The sequence below is a fragment of the Cebus imitator genome, unplaced genomic scaffold (assembly GCF_001604975.1).
Source record: "Cebus imitator isolate Cc_AM_T3 unplaced genomic scaffold, Cebus_imitator-1.0 Scaffold499, whole genome shotgun sequence".
Lineage (NCBI taxonomy): Eukaryota > Metazoa > Chordata > Mammalia > Primates > Cebidae > Cebus > Cebus imitator.
The window spans coordinates 580,778-595,874 of record NW_016107814.1 but is presented as its reverse complement, the minus strand read 5'-3'; the positions used below and the strand labels follow the sequence as shown (position 1 = coordinate 595,874).

General features: G+C 36.1%; 1 protein-coding gene across 3 annotated transcripts in view; it reads right to left on the bottom strand.

The window, feature by feature from the left end:
• Window positions 1-15,097, bottom strand: part of LOC108292674 (coiled-coil domain-containing protein 171) — a 239,272-nt gene that overhangs the window by 218,199 nt on the left and 5,976 nt on the right. For all 3 annotated transcript variants that reach the window (XM_037733204.1, XM_037733206.1, XM_017513686.2), the window contains 2 exons: window positions 12,494-12,649; window positions 2,944-3,079 (listed from right to left, as the gene is read on the bottom strand). In XM_037733204.1, the coding sequence (XP_037589132.1) occupies window positions 2,944-3,079; window positions 12,494-12,537 (180 nt within the window). In that variant the 5' untranslated portion in view covers window positions 12,538-12,649. The remainder of the gene's footprint in view (window positions 1-2,943; window positions 3,080-12,493; window positions 12,650-15,097) is intronic.

Genomic DNA, 15,097 nt, shown 5'->3' with positions numbered 1-15,097 from the left:
AAGAAGAAGAAATTATGCCACTCTTCTTTACCCTCTCCCTTCCTCATTTATCGGGATTTTCTTGATCTGTCACCACTATCTGGGCCAGATATCTGAATAGCTTCACATTCTTCTTGTCCTATTTTCCACAACTTTATTGTTATGCTCAAATGAGTCTAAAAACCACTGCAATAATGAAAACTTTATGGCATTTTTCCATCCCAATCATCTACATCAATGCAACTTAGTCTCATCTGGAACCTATGAGTCTATAAGCAATCCTTCTCCCCATGCCCTCTATCTACTAATAAATCTTCTCAACAGCAATTTGTTATTTGAATACCTACCAAAGAAACTTCTAGCTCAGAAAAATGAAGTAACTTGCCCAAGATCTCACAACAATAAAACTCCTAGAGAAGTATTTTTAAATATTTTGTACCAATCACCCTGCATTATTTGTGTTAGCATTAGGAATATCTGATAAGGGAAATATGGCCTTAGTTTCTAGATGACTGTATTCCTCTCTGTTTTGCTTCGTGATGGGTACACTTGAAAGGAGAGGGTGGGAGGGGGAAGGGGGGGAGGGAAGGTTGAAAAAAATAATAATAATTAGTAATATAAATCTGGAGTTGAACTAATTATCCTATTTTAAGAAAAGTGTCTGCCTTCCTTAAGATAATTTGCTACCTCTTTAATGTGAACATATACTTCAAAACATTTTGATCAAATAAATGTGTGTGTTCTGCTGAGAAGCCTAATGGCAACTATAAACATATTGTGAAAGAATATTATTTTTATTTTATTTTTTATAGATGCAAGGTCTCACTCTGTTGCCCAGGATGGTCTTGAACTCCTGGGCTCAAGCAATCCTGCCTTGGCCTCCCAAAGTGCTGGGATTACAGGCATGAGCCACCACACCCAGCTGTGAAAGAATTTATTTAATAGAAGAATGATTATCATGACACTAATACTCTCAAGTAAAATGTACGTTTGGTTTCAAAAAATAAGTTTTAGAATTTATGAATAATTAGCATACATTTAACACATATCACTTTATAATGATTATTACAATGTAAATAGAAACAATTACTTCAATTATCACTTAAAAATTACCTCAATTGGGCCAGACATGGTGGCTCACACCTATAATCCCAGTACTTTGGGAGGCTGAGGTGGGTGGATCACCTGAGGTCAGGAGTTAAAGACCATCCTAGCCAATATGAGGAAACGCTGTCTCTACTAAAAATACAAAATTAGCCAGGCATGGTGGCGAGTGCCTGTAATCCCATCTAGTGGGGAGGCTGAGGCAAGTGATTCTCCAATCACCTGAATCTGGAAGCAGAGGGTGCAGTGACCTGAGATTGCACCAATCCACTCCAGCCTAGGCGACAGTGAGACTTGGTCTCAAAAAAGAAAAAGAAAAAAATTAGCTCAATTGCTACTAAAAAATACAAAAAGAATGATCATGTATTCATCTCTTGTTATTTTAATCAGCGATACCACTGCTCCTTATATACCCTGAGAAAAAAATCATCCTTTCATTTTTTTTCTTTTTTGAGATGGAGTTTCCTCTGTTGCCCAGGCTAGAATGCAGTGGCACAATTTAAGCTCACTGAAAGCTCCGGCTTCCAATTCAAGTGATTCTCCTGCCTCAGCCTCCCAAGTAGCTGGAATTACTGGTATGTGCCACCATGCCCAGCTAATTTTTGTATTTTTAGTAGAGACGGGGTTTCACCATGTTGGCCAGGCTGGTCTCGAACTCCTGACTTCAACTGATCCACCCACCTTGGCCTCCCAAAGTGCTGGAATTATAGGCATGAGCCACTGCACCTGACCCTTTTCATACATTTATTCAACACACAACCACTGAGAGCCTACTATGTGCCAGTAAACATCAGCAATATAGAGACAAAGTATGGTCACTGTTTTGAGCTCTCAGAGGGTTTACAAACTAAAGAAGAGCAGGGAAGCATGATATAAATGTTTTAGTTCTAAAATATCTGAAACAGCAACATTCTGTAGAAGAGTAAAGTAGTAGCTGGTTTCACTTAGAAAGACATTACAAGGTTTCCCAACATGAGAACAGCAGAACTTAGCAAAAAGGGAAGAAAAAATACTGTTTACACTTAACTGTCAATAAATTACAGCTACTCTTACAGTACACAAGTACTTTCCAAATTTTATTTCACTTAATTGTCACAACAACCCTTTGGGACCAGCATTTCACAATGAGAAACCAATGGTATACAGGATAAATAAGTAGTCCATGATGACGCATCTTGCAAATGGAAAGGCCAGAAATGAATTGAGCTCTGTGTAATTTGATATTCTTCACTACACCAGGTGGCCTAAACTGAGTTTTAAGAATAAATAAGATTTAACAGAGAAAGAGGAGAAAGAACACAACAGAGAGAGACGCTTAAAGATATGATTTATGAATTATCTTAGAAGGGAAGGAAAACTACTATCTCGGAATATATACTTATACATATAAAATATATATATGTATACACACGTACATCCTAACAAAGAAATAATGACTTATAAACTAAGCTAATTTGTGAATTGAACTATGATTAAAAATTCCATTCTCAAATTTACTTCAGAGATTGTTCCATAATTGAGACATTAAAGGAACCTATGTTATGATTTCAAAAATGTCTGATTTACAAATCCTTTATCGTCAAACATGTTCATGAATTAATATTTTTAATCAGTTGATCCCATTAACTAAAATAAATCTAAGATAACATACAAATAAACATAATAATTCATTAAAGTTCCACTTGAACACTCTGATGCAATTATACTACGTTTAAAAATCATGTTTTCTTTATTACAATTTTCTTCTTAAGCACAAGAATGGTATAGTTCTAAAGGTTAAACATGGAATTTGTCATATGAAATAAATCTAAAAAATCAAATTCAGCTTTTAACATTATTTGAGAGGAAAATAAATTGTACCTCTGCATTGTGTTTTGTTGTTATTTCTAATTTTTCTTTTTTAGCCCGATGGAGTTTCTTTCTGAGATCAGCAATAATATCCAGCTCTGTTTCATTTTTAAGTATTTGTTTTACATCTGATGAGGCATTCTTCAACCTATAAAATGAGATTATAGTAAAACGTATGTGCTTCTCATAAAGCATATTTCAGAGAATTTCTGATATTTCTGATAACTTATTTTTCAAAAAACAGAGAGAACATGACATGGTTCTTGACTTAGAGAATTTCACAACCTAGTAAAAGATGCCCCCTGCAAAAGCTATGTAGAAATACAAAGTAATATATATATAGATATATACCTAGCAACAAACCACTGCCTAATGGGAACTTACCACATTATTCAAGATTGGTACTTCTGATCATATCACAAGCTGGATAATTTTGGAAGAGACTGGGTTCTCCCATTCTTTTTCTTTTTAAATAATTCATTTTACTTACTGCAAATGTAATACGTAACGCCAAAAGAAAAAAGTCAGAGTAAAGCATACCACTCTCTCCCAAAAATAAAAATAAACAGCAAACAGAATTCAGAGGTATAAACTCACAAGAGAAAGAACACAAAAGATGAGATAATAGCAATAAAATATTGGAAGCAGAAATGCATGTGGACATTTGGTGACTGATAACTCCCAAAAGCTCAGTAATTGTCAACATCTTTGAAAATGGGGGTAAACGCAGAGCAGAAAACAGGAGAATTAGCTGAAAGGTTGCCAACAAAATAATTAGATCTTCAGATCCCCTATCCCGTATACCACACAACTGGTACCTATCTCTTCCCCAGTCCAGCAGAAAAACACTAGGGGTTTATTCCCTAGATAGGATGAAACAGAGGGTCTCTGGATCAGTAAATATTAGATATAAATGATATAAGTTTTTCATACCACATACAAGCAGCTTGAGTTAAAAGTTATATAATGAATGAAAGCTCCAGAGTTTTAACACTACTTATCTTGCCAGAACAATGGCAGCCAAGCAGTGCCTGGAAGTGCCTTCCCTACAGAACCCAAGCAGCAGGTGAAAAATACCTAAAGATACTAATGCCAGTGGTTCTGTAGCAAAACAGTTTAACCATATAATCCTACAGAGCATGCCACAAAAACACAGCCTCACACACTGTTTCTCCAGTCATCTGTTTAGGTTAAGCCTTTTTTTTTCAATATAAGCAGACAGCCAAGGGTCACCAAAAGATTAGGAAGCATCTAATATGATAAACAGAGACCAAAAATAAGGTGTATGGAAAGAACCATTCCCTGAAAGACTATGCAGAAAGATGACAACTTAAAAGAGGGAGAAAAAAAGAAACTAATATTGTCTTCTAAAAAAAACAGGAGAGAGTATAACATCCATAATATCACATTCATGACTGCAATGAGAAATAAAATATTCAGAAAAAAAAAAAAAAACAGCTCTTAAAAATCAAAAACGCAGGCCAGGCACGGTGGCTCATGCCTATAATCCCAGCACTTTGCGAGGCTGAGGTAGGTGGATCACTTGAGGTCAGGAGTTCAGGATCAGCCTGGCCAACATGATGAAACCCCATCTCTACTAAAAAATATAAAAATTAGCCGGGCATGGTGGTGGATGCCTGTAATCCCAGCTACTCAGGAGGCTAAGACAGGAGAATTGCTTGAACCCGGGAGACAGAGGTTGGAGTAAGTTGAGATCGCACCATTGCACTCAAGCCTGGGCAACAAGAGCAAAACTTCGTCTCAAAAAAAGTAAAAATAAAAATTAAAAATGAAATAAATAAATATAAAAGAAAAAATCTCCCAGAAAATAAAGGAAAAAGAGACGGAGATGAAAAACAGAAAAAATTTTAAATTAAAAGACCATCCAAGAAGTTCAAAATCTAAATAATGGAGCAGAATGAGAAAATATAAATTTAAAACATTAAATAGTCTTATTATTTTGTAAGCATTGTTCTAAGCATTTTACATAATATAAAATTATTTATTCTTCAGAATAATCCCGTGAGATTGGTACCATTATGACCCCTATTACCCATGTTCATAGGGCTAATGAGGGGCAAAGCTGAAATTCAAACCCTGAAAGCCTGGCTCCGTGATATGTCCTCTTAACCACTGCACTATAATGTCTCTCTGAAGGGGAGGAAACTGTTAAAGAAAAAAATCCATGGAAATAATGCAGATTCTGAAGGATATACGTTTCAAACAGAAAGGGCCTATTAAGAGTCCAGGTTAAATGCATGGAAATTTCAGAAAACAGGGAACAAAAAGTAGTTCCCCCAAAGTCCAGAGAGAAATAAATAAGTTTTATACAAAAGATTAAGAAATATGTTTAACTATAAAAATCCCTGAAAGACAACCTAGGCAATACCATCCTGGACACAGGAATGGGCAAGGATGTCATGCCAAGATACCAGAAGCAATCACAACAAAAGCAAAAATTGACAAATGAGATCCAATTAAACTTAAGAGCTTCTTCATGGCAAAAGAAACTATCAACAGTGTAAACAGACAACCTAAAGAATGGGAAAGAAATATTTGCAAACTACACATGCGACAAAAGTCTAATATACTGCATCTAAAAGCAACTTAAACAAAATTACAAGAAAAAAAACCATTATAAAGTGAGCAAAGGACATAAAAAGACACTTTCCAAAAGAAGATATACATGCAGCCAACATGCATATGAAGCAAAGCTCAGTATCAGTGATCATTAGAGAAATGCAAATCAAAGCCACAATGAGATACCAACTCACACCAGTCAGAATGGTTACTATTAAAAAGTCAAAAAAATAATAGATGGAGGCAAGGTTGCAGGAGAAAAGGGAACTCCTATACACTGTTGATAGGAATATAAATGAGTTCACCCATTCTGGAAATCAACATAGTGATTTCTCAAAGAGCTTAAAACAGAACTACTAATCAACCCAGCAACCCCATTACTAGGTATACCCCCAGAGGGAATATAAATCATTCTACCCTAAAAATATATGTATACGAATGTCTACTGCAGCACTATCCACAATAGCAAAGATATGGAATCAACCTAACTGCCCATCAATGACAGACTGGATAAAGAAAATGTAGTACATAAATAGCATAGAATACCATGCAGCCATAAAAAAGAATGAGATCATGTCTTTTGTGGGAACATGGATGGAGCTAGAGGACATTATCCTTAGCAAACTAACCCAGGAACAGAAAAACAAATACCATGTGTTCTCACTTATAAATAGAAACTAAATGACAACTCATGGACACAAAGAAAAAAATAACAGACACTGGGGACTACTTCAGGGTAAAGGGTTGGGGCAGGGAGAGAAGCAGAAAAATAACTATTGTGTACTGGGCTTAGTATCTGGGTGATGAAATAATCTGTACAACAAATCCCCATAGCACGAATTTGCCTATGTAACAAACCTGCACATGTACTCCTAAACCTAAAATACAAGTTTTTAAAACATGTGACATCATTTTTCCACAGAAACACTGAAAATTAGGAAATAATGCTGCAATACTTGACAAAATTCCAAGGGAAAAATCATTTCTAACTTAAAATTTTATACCCAACAAATTATCATCCAAAGGAAAGACTATGACAAAGACAATTTCAGATCTGCTAGGCCTCAAAATATTTATCTCCCATGAACTTTCTCAGAAGGCTAATGGGATATTTACTCTATCAAAATAAGGACCAAAATGAGAAAAAGAAAGACATGGGATTCTAGAAGCAGAGTACTCAACACAAGAAAACAACAGAGGGATTTCCGGGATAGTGATGAGAGTATGAAATACTAAGATGACACCTGTACAGCAAAGCACTTAAAGGGAAATCTGTCCCAGTGGGACTGGTCAAAGCCCCCAGTAGTGATTTCTTTAAGAAGATGAAAATACACCAAGTGCAGTGGATCACATCTGTAACTCCAACACTTTGGGAGGCCAAAGCAGGAGGATCACTTGAGCCCAGGAGGTCAAGACTGCAGTGAGCCATGATTGTGCCACTGCACTACAGTTGGGGGACAGAATGAAACCCTGTCTTAAAAAGAAGAGGAAGGAGGAGGAGGAGGAGGAGGAAGAGGAGGAGGAGGAGGAAAAGGAGGAGGAGGAGGAAGAAGAGGAGGAGGAGGAGGAAACAAAAAACATAAGAGAGGTTTATGTAATTTGTTTGGAGCAAAGTTAAATTCCTGATAAGTTCATAGAAACTAAGCAAACAAACCAAATAAGAAACCAGATAATTATTAAATCCAAGTAAAATAAAATGTACAAGAAAGAAAAAAAGTCACTGAATACTCACTGACTACTACTACATAGGCTCAACTTAAAAGGTTTCATAATTATAATAATATAAACATTGAATAATCTAAGATTACAATATCACTAAATGTAGAGAACAGGAAGGGAAACAGGCAGGAATGAAAACTAAATTATGATCTGTGCAAGAAGTCAGTAGATAACAGATAAAACTAAAAAAAACAATCAGCAACACGGAAAAAAAATTTGAGAGATGAAAAATACCTCAGAGAGTTGAAAAAAATGATTGTTTTTTAGAATCTAGAAAGTGGATTTGCCTCAAAGAAATTAGTAATGCTGTTTTCTGTAATGTCACCTAATAAACTTTACAGCACAATGGATTATTTAAATAATGTGCACATACAATGGATTATTTAAATAATGTGCACATACAACTTAAATTTTTTAAATAACGCTAAAATAAAACTGAGAGAATCAGTGAAACCAAATTTTGGTTCTTTGAAAAGAGCAATAAAGTTAATAAACGTTTGGCTAAATTAAAAAGAAAAAAAGAAAAAAACTCAAATTATGAAAATAAAGAATGAAGGAGGAAACATTACTATTTAGAACGATTATAAAAGAATATTCTGAACAACTTTATACCAACAAATTAAACAATTCAGATCAAATGGATGAATTTCTAAAAAAACACAAATTACTGAAACTAAATTAAAAATCTGGATAGATCTATAACAGATAAAGATATGGTATTATCTAACCACACAGAAAGCTCAAGCACAGATAGCTTCACTGGCAAATTCTACCAAACATGTAAAGAAAAAATAATACCAATCTTTACATAACGGTAGGGAACACTTACCAATTCATTCTATGAATTTGGCATTACTCTAATACCAAAACTAGACTAAGTTATCACAAGAAAGGAAAACAGATTAATATCATTCATGAATACAAACAGAAAAATCCTCAAAAAACATTAGCAAACCAAGTAACTGGGACTACCTGTAGTCCCAGCTACTTGGGAGGCTGAGGTGGGGGGCGCACTTGAGCACAGGAGTTCGAGGCTGCAGTGAGCTATGATCACCACTGAACAATGGCCTAGGAGACACAGTAAAACTTCATCTCTTAAAAAAAAAATGGGCAAACCAAATGCAGCAACATCTTAAAAAGATTATACAATGTGACTAAGCAGGATATATCCCAAAAACATAAAATTGGTATGACATCTCAAAATTAATTGATGCAATATACAATTTTAATGAAATAAAAAGGCTAGGTATGATAGCTCATGTCTTTCTTTCCCAGCACTTCGGAGGCCAAAGCAGGAGGATCGCTTGAGGCCAGGAGTTCAAGACCAGCCTGAGAAACATAGCAAGATCTTGTGTCTACAAAAAAAATTAAAAAATAAAAAATAAAAAAATTGGCCGGGCATGGTAGTACATGCCTGTAGTCTAACTACTCAGGAGGCTGAAGCAGGAGGATCACTTGAGCTCAGGAGTTCAAAGCTGCAGTGAGCTAAAATCATGCCACTGCACTCTAGCCTGAGAAACAGAGCAAGGCTCTTTCTCAGAAAAAAAAAAAAAAGTGAAAGATTTTTACATCGAAAAATACAAAATGCTGTCGAAAGAAGTTGAAAAGCTAAACAAATGGAAAGACATCCCATAGTCACATGCATGTAAGGAAAACTCAATATTATTAAAATGGCAATTCTCCCCAAATTAATCTACATATTCAATATAATCCCTATTAAAACCCCAACACACATTTTTGCAGAAACTGAAAAGCTGATCCTAAAATTCAAATGGAAAGACAAAGAATTCAAAATAGCCAAAACAATCTCGAAGAAGAACAAATGAGAAAACTTTTGCTTCCTAATTTCAAAGCTTATTATAAAGCTATGGTAATCAAGACAATGTGGTATTGGATTAAGAACAAACATGTAGATCAATATACCAGCATTAAGACTCTAGAAATAAACCCAGTCTCACTCTGTCGCTCAGGCAGGAGTGCAGTGATGTGATCTGGAGTGCAATGGTGTGATCTCGGCTCATTGCAACCTCCGCCTCCTGGGTTCAAGCGATTCTCCTGCCTCAGCCTGCTGAGTAGCTGAGATTACAGGTGCACACCACGACACCTGGCTAATTTTTGTATTTTTAGTAGAGATGGGGTTTCACCATGTTGGTCAAGCTGGTCTCAAACTCCTGACCTTGTGATATGCCCACTTCAGCCTCCCAGAGTGCTGGGATTACAGGTGTGAGCCACCACACCTGGCCATGGTTAAGTAATTTTCAACAGAAGTACCAAAGAGGAAAGGTTAGTCTTGTCAACAATCCTGCTGGAACAACTGGCTATCCACATGCAAAAAGACAAATTTAGACCCTTACCTCAAGAAATACACAAAAAGTCACTTAAAATAGAGCACTAAATATAAGAGCTAAAATTATAAAACTTCTAGAAGAAAACATAGAAGAAAAATCTTCATGACCTTAAGTTATTCAGAGATTTCTTATATACAAAACCAAAAGCACAACTCATATAGGAAAAGAATTGATAAACTGGACTTCGTCAAAGTTAAAAACTTGTGCATTTCCAAAGACATTATTAAGAAAATGAAAAGTCAAGCCACTAAACAGGAAAAAATATTCATATATCTTATTTTTTGTTGTTTTTGGGAGAAAATCTCCCTCTGTCACCCTGGTTCGAATGCAGTGGCACTATCTTGGCTCACTGCAGCCTCTGCCTCCCAGGTTCAAACAATTCTCATGCCTCAGCCTCCAGCGTAGCTGGGACCACACACACATGCCACCAAGCCTGGCTAACTTTTGTATTCTTTTGCAGAGATAGGGTTTTGCCATGTTGGCCAGGCTAGTCTTGAACTCCTGGGCTCAAGCGATTCATCCCACTCAGCCAAGCAAAGTGCTGGGATTACAGGCATGAGTTATTGCACCAGGCCACCAAATCATATATGTGATAAAGGACTTGCATTCTGAATATATAAAAAACTCTTAAAGCTCAATAACATGAAAATAAATAAAACAATTTAAAAATAAACAAAAGATCTGAATAAACATTTCACCAAGGAAGATATATGAATGACCAAAAAGCACATACAAAGATGTTCAACATCATTAATCATTAGGAAAATTCAAATTATAACCACAATAACATACAACTTCATACTCACCAAAATGGCTAAATTGAAAAAGTCAGATAAAAACCAGTGTTGGTCAGGATGTAGGGAAACTAAAATTCTCATATATTGCTATGATAATATAAAATGACCCAATCACTTTAGAACACAATTTGGCAGTTTCTTGAAAATTTTAACATAAATTTACTATATGATGCAGCAAAGCTGCTCCTAAGGATCTAACTAAGGGAAACAAAAACATATGTCAACAAAAAGACATATGCAAATATGCATAGTAGCATATTTGGGTACTCATGGTACCCAAAAAGTACAAATAACTCAAATGTCTGTCAACTGGTAAATGGGCATAATTGGCAACATAACAAGACCCCACCTCAGAAAAGTTAAAAAATTATGATGCATTGATGCATTGATGTGGTAAGACATTTCTTCAAATTTGAAAAAGGAGGATACTAAACAAGGTGAAATGTTCTAACTTTTAAATATGTATTTATTTAATATTGATATTTTTAAAGTCTAGACAAATATTTACCAAAATGTTATTAGTAGTTAACTCTAAGTGCTAAGATTACAAATAGCTTCATTGTTTTGTCATTTGCATTTTCTAAATTTTCTAAAAACACATGTATTATTTGCATTAAAATATATACATGCATATATACATATATATGAAATCTATATAAAATAAAATAGAGCAAGAAGGTCTGATGATCCTCTATTCAGCAGCTTCTGGACCATATTCCTCAGGTGGAGGCAGAGAACAAAATAATGAAGCCTCACTCACCCCTTACAACATTTGAAAAAAGAAAAGTCCTCTTTAAGATGAAATTTTAGCAAGGAAAAAAATTTATATTTTATTCATCCCCTATCTTGCTCCAGAAGGGATTTGAGGTGGCTCCTGGCCGGGCGTGGTAGCTCATACCTGTACTCCTAGCACTCTGGGAGGCCAAGGCAAGTGGATCACTTGAGGTCAGGAGTTCAAGACCAGCCTGGCCAACATGATGAAACCCTGACTCTACTAAAAATAAAAAAATTAGCTGGGTGTGGTGGCAGGCGCCTGTAATCCCAGCTACCCAGGAAGATAAAGCAGGAGAATCACTTGAACCCAGGAGATGGAGGTTGCAGTGAACCAAAATCATGCTACTACACTCCAACCTGGGCAACAGAGCAAGACTCTGTCTCAAAAAAAGGGGTGGGGGAGTTATCTTCAAAAGCTAAGTGGAAAACCTCTGTATAGCAAATTTATGGGTAAAGTACATGTTAGTCATGGTACTTGTCCCACCATGAAAGAAAATCAAAAGCTATAATGTTTTAGATATTTCCTTCTCAAACTAAACATGAGGAAGGGCTATCTTCACCCCACCCCCGTGATGATTTTGTAAAATTAATGCATTATTTTTAAAGAAATTTTAAAAACAGAATACAACCCCAAATGTTTTATTTTTAGATTCAGCAGACAGAATATTATTCTGTTACATGACTATAAAAGTTTCTAAACATTTACTTTTAATTTCAGTACTTATTTCTTTGTAAAGCACACTTAGGAGAGAGTGGCACTGCCCTAAGTGGTCCAGTTTCATATTTAGACTCCACCCACCAAAGGTGAATGAACTAAAGGTAGGCGCCACACCCAAAGGCAGAAATCGATGGTACAAAAAAGATGAGTAACAGCAATTAGGTGTTGCTTCTTGGACGGTAAACTGAGTAACGAAGCAAAACAGCAACAGAAGCTAGGAATAAATAAATGCTTATACAGTAACCCCGAATTAAGCTGGGGCAATGAAGAAAGGAATTAAAGCCACAGAGGTTAAGGAAAACAAAACAGAAATATAAATAAAAAATATGAGGGAAAGATTTAGCGTAGTGGAAAAGAACAAGTAAGTCTCTAGTAACAGAAAGAAATTCAGACACGTGGACTTTTGTGGTCCAAATTAACAGAGAAGCACAAAAACCCCATAAAGTCTCCAGATTCAGTTCCAATTCCTGTGAGGCTTCATTCATGCTCCTTCAGTCCCACAAAATTTCTACTCCCCTTAACATACCCATTGGAATTCTTACAATTAGCTCTACCAACAACTGACTTCTCCCTGTTCCTTGCAACTGAAAGTGTTCTTCAACTACAAGAAGAGACTAGAGGTTTACCTTTGGGTGTCACCAGTGCCATTACTTGAAGCATTCAAATTCATGATGTTTTCCAACTCTTTCAAAATGTCCCAGTGTTTCTTAATGACATATTTCTTTCTTGATGATTAAAATTGCCTAAGATGTCTGTGGCTTACAGGTTAGATGATCTGAGGTCTGTTAAAATAGTAAATGATACAACAGCAGTTTGAGTCCTGATATTATTGGAGAGTTTTCTTGTTCTTTGACTTAATTGTATAATTATTGTATAATACACATGTAATACTGTATTCCAAAAAGCTATAATGTTTTAGCTATTTCTTTCAAAAAGGATTGGAAGCCAGAATCATGGTATGTACCTGTAGTCCCAGCTATTCAGTAGGTTGAGGCAAGAGGATTGCTTGAGCCCAAGGTTCAAGGCCAACCTGGGCAACAAGGTGAGTCTGTCCCTAAAAAAATTTTTGTCTAATCATAATTTTAAAATAAAATAAAGTATTGGAAACAAAAATGACAAAAATGTTAAAAAGATGTTCCCTATTATAAGAACAAAGTAATGATGAAACTATTCAATTATTTTCTCAAATGAAAAATTATCAAAATAGTGAAAAATTATTCCTGAAAATGTAAAAAGAATATGTAGTACCTATCTCTAGGGCACAGAATTCAGTTTCAAAGAAAGTGAAGTCCAGGGACATTTTTGGTCCCCAAAGCCTTTTTCATAAATGAGACATCAAAGATGCCAAGGTACTCCCAACCAAAAGATCCCATGATAATTTTCAAAGGCCTTCTCCCAAGCAATCAAAGAAGAAGAAGGGAAGTACAGAGTATCTGTCACTTACTCTGATCTATTTTTTGGAACCTTCTTCTAAGGGAGATATTCCAAATTACACAGAGCCAAAGTAAGTTACTTTACCACAGTGTTAGGAGTCTCTGGGTAAACATTTTAAACAGAGAAATAACAATAATAAAGTCCAAATAGACACAAATATAAATATGCCAAAAGGGCCTCCTGGTATCCCCAGAAGTCCAGTATCCTAAGAAAAACCGTAAGTTTGGGACTCAGAAAGATCTCAATTAGGATTCTAATAAATATCTTATAAGTATGTGGCCTTTGGGCAAGTTACTTAAAACTCTTTGAGCCTGTGTCCTCAACAATATAAAGGGAATAACTATCTCAATCTCATGTTTAAAATTTAATAATATATACAGAACATATTCAGTGCCCGGCCACCACCCACTTATATTACTAAACACAGAACTATCTGAAAAAAAAGAATGATCCCTGATAAAGGAAGGGAGTGAGAGATGCTTGGGGTGATTTGGTCTAGGGGAAAGATGTAATAAATAATTGTTTAGTGAAATTGTAGGTGTATGGAGCTATCTAGACCTCAAGGAGGTCACCAAAAGAAAACAAACTCAAATAAGCAGACTGAGATGGAGACTGTACCCCAGTGCTGAGAACTGACAAACAACTCCTACATATACATCCAAAGGATCTTTACAACAGTGTTTCACGTGGCTGATTAAACAGTCTGACCTAGGACAGAGGTTGGAATTTTGGCTAAGATGACATGGGAATGGGGAGATCTCATCTCTCCAGGGACCTGAAAGACTAGGTTAGAAACAGTGGCAGACAAATGAATACCACTGTCATTCATCTACTGAGCACCTACTACAGTGTCAAGCATAGTACTTATTATTTTATATATAGAATTGTGATCCTTACAACACTGCAATGTAAGAATTATCCCATTTTCTACCAAGAAAACTAAGACTGAGATTAGAAGTAACTTGAAAAAGTCACACAGTTACAGAACCAAGATTCCAACTCATAAATCTCTGACTCTAAAGCCCAAGTTCTTTCTATGAGGTCCCTGGTGACACATTAAGCTGAACTATAAGTCATCTTACCTGAGATTTATTATTCTTACTTTATAAGAAAACTCAAGAGAGATCCAAGATGGCTGATCACTAGCAGCTTGGGATTGTAGCTCCCACTGAAAGCGCAGAGAACGAGAGGATGCTACACTTTCAGATCAATTTTTGTTGCTCACGCACCAGGAGATTCCCAGCGGAGGAGCCCCACGGGTCGCCAGCGGAACTCTTGAGGCCGGTGAGGCGGTTTTGCCACTGCCTTGGTGCGGCAGTTCTCAGTGCAGAGTCAGAAAAGCGCCATCAATCCTAAAGCCACTGTTTTGGCCGGCACAGTGGGTTGCTCAGATTTTAGTGCCGGGAATCAACAAGTTGGACGTCCATTCAGAAACCCAACTATAAAGACGGTAATTATAAAGACCACAGATGGATAAATTAATAACGAAGGGAAGAAAACAGCCTAAAAAGGCTGAGAATACCCAAAATCAGAACGCTTCTCTATCTATAGAGGATCACAGTTCCTCATCAGCAACGGAACAAGGCCTGATGGAGAAAGACTGTGTTCCATTAGCAGATGCAGGCTTTAAAAAGTAGATGATAAGAAACTTCTGGGAATTAAAAGAACTTGTTCTAACCCAATGCAAAGAGACTAAGAACTTTGAAAAAAGGCTTGACGAAATGTTAACAATAACACACAATTTAGAGAGGAATATAAGTGAATTAATGGAGCTGAAAAACACAACACGAGAACTT